Source organism: Malaclemys terrapin, chromosome 22, assembly GCF_027887155.1.
Source record: "Malaclemys terrapin pileata isolate rMalTer1 chromosome 22, rMalTer1.hap1, whole genome shotgun sequence".
NCBI classification, from domain to species: Eukaryota; Metazoa; Chordata; order Testudines; family Emydidae; genus Malaclemys; species Malaclemys terrapin.
Genome location: NC_071526.1, coordinates 9913858 through 9925943, shown reverse-complemented (window position 1 = coordinate 9925943; position 12086 = coordinate 9913858). Strand labels below are relative to the sequence as shown.

At 51.9% G+C, this 12086-nt stretch overlaps 1 protein-coding gene across 1 annotated transcript; it reads left to right on the top strand.

Annotated features, from left to right (window-relative positions):
- Positions 1 to 11205: 11205 nt before the first annotated feature.
- On the top strand, positions 11206 to 11867 carry TRNP1 (TMF1 regulated nuclear protein 1). Its single transcript, XM_054012133.1, has one exon. It carries the CDS (start codon positions 11339 to 11341, stop codon positions 11846 to 11848), a length of 510 nt encoding a protein of 169 aa, XP_053868108.1. The 5' UTR covers positions 11206 to 11338; the 3' UTR covers positions 11849 to 11867.
- The last annotated feature ends 219 nt before the right edge of the window (positions 11868 to 12086 follow it).

The following is a 12086-nucleotide window of genomic DNA, read 5'->3' as shown; positions in this document are numbered from 1 at the left end:
AGAGGAGTTAACTAGAGTGTAGATCACTCGAGCTAACGACAAGCCCTAAGCCACGCTGGCTGGACTGGGGAGATGGGGTGAAGTGAGGGAACCGGGAGGCTGTACTGAAGCAAGAGCTCCTGATGGAGCAGCATGCACTCCCTCAGAATTCCTGGGGGCTCTAGAGGGGTGCACGCTACAGTTGGAGCTCTGGCAACCTTTGAATGGGTGCAGTGGGTGCTCCAACAACCCTGAGATAGTTTAGTTCTTCTGGGGACGGGGAGCTTAAAGGGTCAGAGGGCCTCAAACGAGTGCCCCTGACCTCCTTTGGGATGTCACTGGCCTAATGCAGTGTCTACACTCCCCATCCTAGCTGTGGTTGGTCTCTTCTTGAGGGGTGACTGCGGGTTCTCTACCCTTCCTTTGCACACCTGTGTAGAGCCACCTCTGGAGGGGAATGTGGTAGCGGTATAACAGCGCACAGTAACACTGCACAACATTTTAGGACCGGAAGTGAATAAGGATACCACAGCCAAGTAAAACTACTGCTGCAAAGCGAAGGAGGCTGAATGTAAGTATCTGAGATGCAATTTAGTTAGGAAAATGGGGCTAGCACCCATGCACTTATGAACTCATCACCCATGCACTTATGAACTCATCACAGGATGTTTAAGGACCATGAGTGAGCAGGACCTCTCTTTTATTTTTCATCTAAGGGCCAGCAAGTTTATTTAGATCGGACATCTCAGCACCAGCTGATTAAAAAATATGTAATACTTATTTTGTGGTGTCATCTGTCTATTTCAATCAGTCACACCCTGTGTACCAGCTCAGCGGCAAAATCCAGGGTGGAAGGGGTTAAATAGAATTAAAGCTGCCCATATTTGCAATATTTTCACTCTGATTTACAATATGGTCACACACCTATTCCACACAGACAGTCCAGGTCAGTGTGTATTGAGCAGGTACCATAGGTGGAAAGGACGTGCTATGGATGGGCCAAGAAAGCAGTGTTCAGACTGGATTCAGTGAGGCAGGTGCTCAAGGCCTGGTCTGTGGCTGAATCAAGCCTGGGGGGTGGTTTGGGTTTGAATTTGACAGCAATGGAATTTCATGAGCTGGTCTCATGAGATTTCAGCCCCCAAACTGTGGAGATTTTTTAAGATCAGCTGCATCCAAAGCAGAACCAGAAAACTGGCTTTTCTGGGCCTGGACCTGACCTGGAACCAAGTCACACAGTTGGGTTCAGATCTGGGGGTTCTAATCCATATCCTCTTGAAATATGAAGGGATTTGGACTCCAGCTTCCAGTTTTGTCCCTTCTCTCACATATATAATGTCAAGAACTGGCTCGTGTTATATTGCACATCATAACTAACACATCAGACAATCGCAATAAAATATTACACTTTCAAAGAAAGAAAGAATCCACCAGTACAATCATTGGGAGTAAGCAGACTGTAATGAACTGCCCAGTGTGTCTGTGCACTTCTAATGCCTACAGGATAAAATCACAACTATTCAACTGTGTGTCATAGGCCCTCTACCATTAGCAGCTGATGGAGATTCTCCTTTAGCTCAAGTTTTAGAGGACTGTGCTATTGGAGCAGGTGGTTCTGAATTCTGTCCCTGCTGCTGCCACAAAGGTCCAAGTGCCCACAGTAGATAGCAAAGTGAGGTCCTAGGTGGCCTGGATTTACTACAAACTATCTGCATGCATTGGTTAATTTTAATGGGGGGAACAGCAGGCAGCACCCATGGCAGCTGCCTGGCGGAACTACACCAGGTCACCTTGCCTGTGGTACCACTACACAGGAGCATTTGCTGCTGACGCAGGAAGTTCCAAGGTAAGTGGCTGAAACAGAAGCAAGGTAGGAGCACAGCGGTTACAATGCACCATGTCTCCATACAGCATCTGCCGTGCAGGGGTTTCTGCAGACCCAGTGCAACAACGGAGAGAAACAAAGGCTGAGGGCATGAGGAAGCCAGAGGGACCAGACCAGCTAGCCCCATCTTTGGGTTCAGCGTTGCAAACAGAAGCCCAGGAACACGCTGCTTTCAGCAAGATCTGAAGGGCCCAAACACCCCCTCTCTGTTTCCCTTTTTCTCCCCAGGTCCATTAGTGTCCTAGGGGAAGCCAAAACTTTATTAGTGCCCTCAGTAAAGCTGAAACCAGGCATCCCTAGCAGTTCTCTTCTTGTTCCATTCCCGTTCTCCCTCCTCCCAGCCCATCCTGGGCCCTATCAGCCAAGTTGTCCTCCCCCACACGGGCATCATTGCTGTTGCTGAGATACTGCAAGAGACGCCTCTAGTTCCCAAATGTGCTCCCAGGATCCTTTGCACTTGCTGGCAATGGGGCCTTGAAGGTGACAAGATGTCTCAGCTGCTGGGTGCCAAGACTTCAGGGGCATGTCTGGGCAGAGGGATGCCGGCTGCAGATTACTGAGCAGGAACCTGGACTCCTGCTTGGACAGGGGACCAGGATGTGCCGATGGAGAAGATCAGGTCAGACGGGAGAGGGTCCTCCGTAAAGCACAGCGACTGGCTCCGCCTCTGCCAAAGGCTGTCTCTGCCCCACCCCGTCTGTAATAACACAACTTAGTCCTTCTGTGGGGCTCCCATGTGAGGAGTACACACATCAGCAAAGCTTCCCAACCTGGTCAGGGGTGGGGCAGTACTGTTTTCCCCAGTTTACAGATGACTTAACTGAGGTTAAGTAACTTACCCAAGGTTACACACAGCAAGTCAGTGGCAGGGCTAGAACTAGGACACAGGTCTCCCGACACCCAGCCTCCAGCTCTAACCAGTAGACAACACTGCCTTCTCCCGCCTTCCGCCTCCTCGAGTTGGTTCTGCTGTGGAAGGAGGGAAACAGGGTTTGTCCCATGCTGCTCATTATCACAACCCCCACCCCATTCCTTCATATGCACACAATAGAGACAAAATCTGCCCAATACCTCAAATTCCTTGTGGGTATGCGCCCCCCCCCCCCTTTGGCAGCATGCAGCTGCAGCCCACCGAATGAGGCAGGACATCTTATGCTCACTCCAGGCCCACAGGCCTCGCAGAGAGGATGGCAGACTCTGAAGCAGAGAGAAGCACCGTGGCCTTCCTAGTGCAGAGATGGCAAGGATGCTGGAGTTACCTTTACCCCCGAGGTTAAATGGGTGAAGAGGGTGATGCCAAGAGTATGCCAAGGGAAGCAGAGGCAGTGTGGACGCATCAGAGCAGCAGGAACAGCTGGGCTATTGCTGAATCACGGAAAGCTAAAAGCAGATTAAATGCATTCTCTCCAAATGCCTAGTCTCCAAAGTACAATCTGTTTGAAACAAATCAGGACTCAAACTAGCCTGGAAAATAGCCTGCCTGTAACATGAACTCCAGGGGGTGATGGGATGCAGCAGGGGAGGAAGGGATATATCTCTGTTTGAGATGGGCTTGACGCCAGGTCTGACCATGACACCCCCAAACATTTCAGAGAAGCCCTGATCCTGTGGCATGGCCCCATCTCTTGTCTGGCTGAATGTGTCACCATTGGGGTGTGTGTGCACGTTAGCGCATGTGAACATCAGTGTGCAAGGGAGGATTGGGGGTCTTGTTTCCTGTCCGGTCTGTTGGAGGGTCAGGTGTATGGTAGGTTGTGTGTATGAATGGTTGCAAATTGCTCTCAGGTGTTTTTCTAAATGTCTGCCATGGGTCTATCTATTGCTATGGGCAGTTGCTCCTGTGGCTTCTTGCAAGCTGAAAAATTAAGGTCTTACTACCAGAGAGGCCGTGAATAGGACCTAGGACTGGGCGTCAATATGCCCAGGCCCTATTCCCCACTCTGCTACTGACTCTCTGTAACAAAGTGGCTCACCATTGGAGGCCTGGGGCTAACCAACCCTGATCACAGAATGAGCTACCCCTGGAGCTAGAGTGATTGCCCTAGAAAAAATAGCAGGAGGCTGCAATGGAGGTAAGGAGAGAGAAATACATACATACTCCCTCAGGGACTAGATTCCAGCCTGGGAGTGGCCTGCCAAAGTAGTAAAGGCCCCAGACAGGAAGGCTGGGAGGAGGACAAGAAACCTTTGTTTTGTGTGGACTTTTGGATGCACTTGAAAACTTTGTTTTGAATGTTTGTTAATTTAATAAAGCACCAGCTGAGAAGGGATGGGAATGGACAAGAGGTTGTTTTTTTTTTTTGAGTTTCTTTAACAGTCCAAGAGGGGAAACTGAGGCAGACTGGCTGTTGTGTGACCCTCAGGCACATGGGAGGCAGCAGGCCCGGTTACTCTCCTTATGGCCTTGAGCAAGTCACTTCCCTGCCACTTGGTGTCTTGCTCTCTGTTCCACATGTGATGTAGTGTACAGATCATTGGCCTAAAAATTAGTTAAAAAAAACGGGAGTTCTTATTTGCTTTCTGGCTTCTGACATTTTAGGGGCACCTGCGGGTCACATTGTCCAGTTTTTCTCTGCAATCATGAGGGCTATAAACTTTTTTTTTTAAAATGCAAGGCAAGAGCCTGACATAATCCCATGACTCCAGGAGCTGTGGCTTGAGGTAAAACACCAGATATCGTGAGACTCAGGATAATATCATGAGGGTTGGTAATGATGCATGAGCAGCTGGGTATAGCGTGTATTAAAATAATAATGATCACATATACCTGCACATTTGGGTTGGGTGTGTTTTTTTGTGTCTTGGGTTGCAATGTGGTGGTATCAAGTACCTGTATAAGCATGTGTGCTAGTGTCTGTTACTGGCAGGGCTCACAAACCAGCTTTTACATCAAAGAGGTTTATTCTGAGTGCTGCTAAATCCAGACTTCCCTGCTAAATCATTAAAAGCTTGTCAGCATGGGCAGAGATCCGTCAGCATTGCAGCCTGTCTCTTATGGCTGAAGCACAAGCTCCAGGCACAAAGGGCTTGCGGGGTAACATTTGTTCTTGGGATGTGGGGGGTGCTCGTATGTGTGCGGGGGGGGGGAGGGGCTATTGCCTTTAATATAATACTTTCCCTTTATTTGCATTCTCTCTGCCTGTGGGCAGTTGGACTGTGCGGTGCATCAGTGAAGGCTGGGAAGCCTGGAGCCTTTTATGACCCATCGGAAGAGCTGTGAGACCCTCAGGTGTGGAGCAGAATGTCCGAGATCTCTGCTCCGTGGCGTAACTGGGAGCCTTGTACTTCTCCCTGCTTCGCTCTGACGCTGGCACAGGTGGCTATGGGAGCACGAGTGTGGAGCAGCTACTGGCATCTTTACCCCCTGCTCTGCACAGGTTTAGACGACGTGGTGGTCAAAACACTTGAGCCCTGGAGCTGCTCCAGTGCTAGGCAACGGTGAGGAGAAATCCTCATGGCAGATGATTCTATCACTGAAAGCTTGGGGCGGAAAAAGGAAGGAGTGCCCTGGATCCAGAACTACCGCTGGGAGAACAGCTGTGCCCGTGTGAGAGGGGTCCTTGGATGGCTCCATCTCAGGACGATGGGCTTACTTGTGAGAGACAGTGGGGTCCTGTTGGCTAAACAAGCGGCAGGGCCTCAAGGAGGGCTTGAGTTCACATCCCTGCTTAGCCACTGGCTCACTGTCTGGCCTTGGGTAAGTCACTGACGGCCTGAGCCTGCGCCCATTGTAGAGAAGACAAAACTGTCATTTCTACATCAGTGGGAACAGGATCAGGCCATTCACTTCTCTGCCTTTGGTAACTGAGGAGTAATTTTTAGTTACCTGTTTCCCAGGGATGTTGGGGGACAGATTAACATGTGTGAAGTGCTTTGAAGAGGGGACATGCCCTTTATGTGCTAAACCTTGTGAACTAACAGGGTCAGATCTGTAATTACTTGGATCCAGGGAACAGCCAGATTGGGTGCTGGGGTCGGGACTGGGAGATGTTCCCTAATCCAGAGTTTCCTGAACCAGTCTAAAACCAAATGCAGGAAAAATCAGAGAGGAGATCCACGTTCCAGTGTCTGACAATGCAATCCAACACTTCTGGCCTAAAGTGATAGATATTGACTGGGGAAGGGGGGGGGGGCAATTCTGTAGTCCTTACTTAGGCAAAACTCCCCTTGAAGAGCTGCAGGATTCAGCTCACAATTACTGAGACTTTAGTTGCATTTGATCTTGATTACTGCTAGGGTGATGTACTGAGAATAGCTCATTTAAACAGAGCAGGGGCCTGCTGTCTGACTGAATCACAGCCATATTGTGGCAGATGAATCACGCAGCCTGCCACAGTATAGCTGCGTATTGGAAGCCAGACCCATTGATTGAAGAATGGATAAAAGGAAAGAACAAGGCAATCTGCAATGCAAGATCTGTAATATTCTAATTACTTCTGCACATCCAAGTGCAAAGAAGAGCAAACCAGAAATAAAATGTGCGTGGAACATTAAAATAGCAGAATGATTAACATTCAAACAGGAAGCTGTCGTACTGACAGTTTGATGGCTTACAGTGAAGGCACAATAAATGCAGCATTTGCATACATAAGAAAGGCAGGAGACTTTCCAAAGTTGTTGTCTGGAAAGCCTGGGTCATCTCACTTATTCTTATTTATTATTTGGAAGGGACTCTAGTCAAAGGGTTATATGGTGCAAGGAAGAACAAGTCAGGACTCCTGGGTTCTAGTCCCAGCTCTACCATTGACTGGCTTTGGACAAGTCACTTAATCTTAGTTTACCCATTTGCAAACTGGAAATAATAATACCCACCCACCTGAAAGGGGAGAGGTGAATATTACCAGCTGTCTCAGACAAAGGGTGCTAGAGAAGCACAAAAGATTATTTCCCAGCAGGAGTCTAACATATCAAAAGTGCAGCTCCCAGCACCATTCACGGTTGAGGAAAGAACGAAACAAGGAGAGGTATGTCTAAAAACAGTCTGACCATCCATCTGGTAATACACTTCTAGAGCTTGCTTTAGCTGTGTGGTACAGGAGGACACTGGATTAGGAGTCAGGACATCTGGGTTCTCATCCCAGTTCTGCCACAGAGCTGCTAAGTGATTGTCGGTAGTCACTTCCCCTCTCAGTTTCCCTGTTTGTAAAATGGGGATAACAATACTTACGTTCTTTTGTAAAGTGCTTTGGGATCTATGGGTGAAGTATCATTAATAGGATACTGCTCTACTTTAAATCAAAGGTAGTTTTGCCATTGATTTAAATGGCAGCAGGATCAGTCCCTAAGAATAAGTCAACTCAGAACAACCCTGCCGCTGCTGGGGACAATGAAAACAGCTGAGCACTGTTGAAAATGTGGCCTCATAACTAATTCCTGAGGCTTTTCCTTTAAAATGAACATTCACAGCCAACAAACTTCCACATCTATTCAGCAATTCACAATGCCAAATTATTGCACGTTTAAGCAAATTTCTCTCCAGTCCCCAGCTTCCTGTCTTTTTTCTCCTGTCTACTCAGTTTGTATTTCTGCCTGTCCGCCTTTCATTTCTCTGCGGCATGTTTCACCAGGTGCAGCAGATGGGAAAAGAGATGAAATATATGTAAGGAAATAAACAAAGTAATTCTCAGTCCCTGACAGTCAGTCACAGACAGACGCCCGCGTGATGTGTGTGGTTCTTCATGGCCGAGCTATTGCAAATTAATGCAGAACATGGCTCGAATGCTCACCTGAGAGCGCAAATACAGCCAAGGGAATTTCTGCTCTCCAGCGTAAGGGGGGGGGGGGGGATCAGAACAACATGCAATTATTTCATCATTAGATTTTAATCCAAGGAGAGCAAGGCTCTTTCTCGCCTTTCTTTATTGCTCCCACGGGCTGGGGGAAGATGCAACCAGTCTTTTCAAGATGTTTTTCTTCATTCCTTGGGGGTACAAGTTCCATCAAAGCAGAGTCAATAATTACAGCGGAGGATTTTCTGACTCATAAATTATACCTAGTAGCACTCACCCTATGGAGGGTTGTTTTGGAGGGGTGGATAGAAGGTGAGGAGATAACTTTGTAGGTGACAGCAAGGTGCATCTTACAAAAGGGACCTCGTTAAATAACAACAAAGAATACACTATGGCACTAACCGTGGTCCCACAGTTAAAACTGAGCTTGGATTTTGCCTTAGATTTTATACAGCACGTTCCATACATATATATAAAGCAACAACTCAGGTTTAGAATAGGTATCATTCCTCAATAGCACCTTAGTCCGTAACAACGATTTTGTGCTCAATGTCTTGTTCAAGGATGCTTAGAACACGGCTGCTTCCTGTGGAGGAGCAAGGAAGAGCTTTCCATCCTAGGTGTTGTGGCAGAAGCAGAGGGGATATCAAAATGGGTTTGCTAACTGGCGAGAGGGCTGTTGTTGATTGCACTAGCTGGCAGCCAGGGGCAGGCCGAGTGGTGATGCAACAGAGTCTGATGTGGCGTTGATGTCTGAGTGGCATGTGGCAGCATCGGCAAACTCAAGAGTTTGTTTCTGAACAATGTGAAATGCACGCCCACCCTGCCCCCGGTGCACACATCCATATGCCTCTTGTGTGCCTTAAAGCCCAGCTGTTAGTCACACTGTGTCCTGATAAGAGCAGGAAACTTCAGAGGAAAATACCCCAGGATGGGGATGGCCAGTGCTGCTGCCTCTGTTTGCCAGCTGGGAGCAGATGTCACTTTCTCACTCCAGAATGCGCTCCCTTTTTTTGACTGGTTCTGTGATCTCCTGTCAACCCAGCCCACTCTAAGCTTTATTAACAATGTCTTATATAATAATGTTATTGGCAGTCACACTGCACTATCAGCGCGAATGCTGAAACAGAGGATCTGCAGTTCCGGGCCACTGGGCTCTACTGACAAGTCACTTCTATTTTCCTATTGAACATCTTTATGAAGATAGGGGACCCTCCTCACTCGGCAATAAGGGGCCCACCTTATTGAGTTCACCCCCTTCCTAGTTACTGCTGACCCCTGCCTTGTCAGTCTGGCTTTCCTTCCTAGCTCAGAGCATTTCGTCTGAAGAGCAGATATTTTGCCTTTGTGATACACAGCCCGTATAGCTTTAGCAAAACAGTTCCCTGAGGAGGTTGCAAAGGGATCAACTTCTCGCCACCTTCCAAACTCAAACACTGTGACTGAGGATGCCTGAAGCTACGGGCCTGTGGCAGACTCTTCATTTGTTCTTTCCGGTAGCAGGGCAAGACGCTCAGACACCTGAATTCTGCAAACCACAGAGAAAAAAAACCATCAGCCCCACAATCTTCTTTAACTGTCTCACTGACAGGCTCTAAGTCCAGGAAAGAAATTCCTATTCTATTAACCCCTTCGAGGCCCTACCGCACCCAAGAATCTCACGAGGGGAGAAGAATGGAGGAGGTTTGTAGAATAAAAGCACCAAAAACACTGACAAATGTAAGGAATTCTTCTTGTGGCTAGGCTGGTAAATAGAGATGATTTTAAGCTGTATATATTAATCTTCTGACATCTGAAGGCATATCAGATGTCTCTAGGCAAGGGCCGCTGGTTTGTATAATTTTTGGTGGTGCCCAGAACGGGTCCAAGTCCCGCCCGCTCCCTCCCACCGAAGGACCTGGGAGGGAGTTTGAGTGTGGGAGGAGGGCTCTGGGAGGGAGTGTGGGTGCGGGCTCTGGGCTGGGGCATTGGGTTGGGGGGCAGGTGGTTGGGGGGCAGGAGCAGGTGCAGGGAGGAAGTTGGGGGGCAGGCTCTGGGCTGGGGCAGGGGATTGGGGTGAGGGAGAGGCTGAGGGGTGCAGCACTTACCTCGGGTGGCTCCCAAAAGCGATCCGAACCCCCCTCTGGCAGCAGCTCCTAGGCAGGTGGCCGGAGGGGTCTCCACGTGCCACTGCCTGCAGGCACTGCCCCCACAGCTCCCCTTGGGTGCAGTTCACAGAGTCGGCGCTTGGGGCTGGGGCAGCGCGTGGAGACACTGCCCTCCCAGGGACGTGCCAGTGGCTTCTGGCAGCTTCCGGAAGCAGAACAGGGGGACAGGAAGCCACCTTAGCCCCATTGTGCTGCTGGTGGTGGTGGCAGGGGACCAGGCTCTTTTAAATTTCCTGGGAACGGCAGGCGGCACTGTGGGGGGGGAGACCCGGCCCCGAACTTTGTGGAGGCAGGCCCCTGTGCTCTCATATTGGTGGAGCACAGGCACCACGGGCCCATACAACTCGTCGCCCTGTCTCTAGGTGCCTCGCGAGATAGTCTCTAGTCAGCTCCCTGCCTACCTCACTTCCCTTCAGTCTATTTACTGATGATACCCACGACAATAACCATCACCATTCCAGGAACACAAAGTCTTTACTTAGGGCAGAGTATTCAATGTCAAGCAGAGCTGTGTGCTTTTTTGGGAAAAAAGGAGTGTTTGGGGAAAGGCTAGTGCCCTCAGATGCCAAGGTGATGGGCATGGCCTGAACAGAAGAGAATACAACAGTGTGAGTGTGTGAGGAGAGTGTGTGTGTCGGGGGAGAGTGTCTATGCATTTGAGGGGAGTGTGGGTTTGGGGAATGGGTAGGGGGATGTCTGGGGAAGGGATGTGAATGGATACATAGATATTTATGGAAGGGAAGCTTGTGGAGGGGGTATGTATGCTTGGGTAGGGGTGTGTGTTTGGGGAAGGGGTGTCTGCCTGCATAGAGTCTGTGTGTCTGGGGCAGGGTGTGGGGTGTGTGTGGCTGAGGTGTTGGGGAGCATAGCGAGGGCTGCTTGAGCGGTGTTTGTGCTCAGAATTCATACACACATAAGAACGGCCATACTGGGTCAGACCAAGGGTCCACCCAGCCCAGTACCCTGTCTTCCGACAGTGACCAGTACCAGATGCTTCAGCCGGAACAAACAGAACAGGGCAGTTATCAAGGGATCCATCCCCTGTTGTCCAGCCCCAGCTTCTGACAATCAGCAGTTTAAGGCCATTCTGAGCATAGGGTTGCCTCCCTGAGCATCTTGGCTCATAGCCACTGATGGACCTATTCCCCCCTCCCAGGAACGTATCTATTTATTTTCTGAACCCAGTTTGTAAATTCCTTCCTTCACACGGAGTTTACTCCTAAGAGCCAGGGGGGCTGGGAGAAGAAGGGAAGCTGGTGGAACAGGGGCTGGGGGTGCGAGCGAGGGGAAGGCACCTGGCGGAGGATGGGAGCGGCGGGGAGGGGGTGCTGATACACCTGCCGCCTGAGTGATGGCGCTGCGGCTCCAGTGACTGGCTCAGGGAAGCATCTCTCCGCTCCGTGCCAGCCCCGTCCCCTTATAAGGGCAGCAGGCGCCCGGCGCCGGTGCCAGAGCGGCGGGAGCTTCCTCGCACAGCAGCGCTCGGGGCCGGGGGGTCCCCGCCGAAGCGAGCAGCCGCAGGGGTGGGGGAGAGACCGGGGCTCGGCAGCAGGGACTCCCCCATCCCATCCCATCCCCGGGGAGCAGCGGAGCCCCCGATGCCCGGCGGCAGCGCGGCGCCCCCGCCCGGCGGAGACCCGGAGCTGGCCGGCAGCGGCGGAGCGGGCAAGCCCCGGCGGCGGGCGGAGGAGGCGGCGGGCGGCTCGGCGCTGCCCGGGGCCGTGCGGGCGCTGGAGCTGGCCGAAGCCCGGCGGCGGCTGCTGGAGGTGGAGGGCCGGCGGCGGCTGGTGCTGGAGCTGGAGCACCGGGTGCAGCAGCTGCACCGCGTCTTCGTGCAGGCCGAGCTGTGCATGGCCGGGCGCGCTGAGAGCCTGGCCCGCCTGGGCAGCGGCGCCGGCCAGGCCCAGATCTACCTGGCGGCCCACGGGCAGCGCCTCAAGAAGAGCCTGCGGCGCTCCCGCAAGGCGCGGCCGTCCGCCCTGCTGGCCTCGGCGCTGGGCGGCTGCGTGCCCTGGGCGGCGGGCAAGCTGCGCCGCGGCCGGCCGGAGCCGCCCGAGTCCCCCTTCAAGAGGAGCCTGCAGGGGCCGCCGGGGCAGCCCCCGGCCTGAGAGCAGAGAGGGGGCGCCGGCCTGGGGGGGCCCTTGTCCTCGCGAGGGGCCCCATCCTGGGGGTAGGAGGGGAGGACCCTTGTGCTGGGGGGGACCTTGTCCTAGCGAGGGGCCCCATCCTGGGGGTGGGGTGGGGTGGGAGGGGAGGACCCCTGTGCTGGGGGGGGCACCTTGTCCTAGTGAGGGGCTCCATCCTGGGGAGGACCCCTGTGCTGGGGGGGGCTCCTTGTCCTAGCGA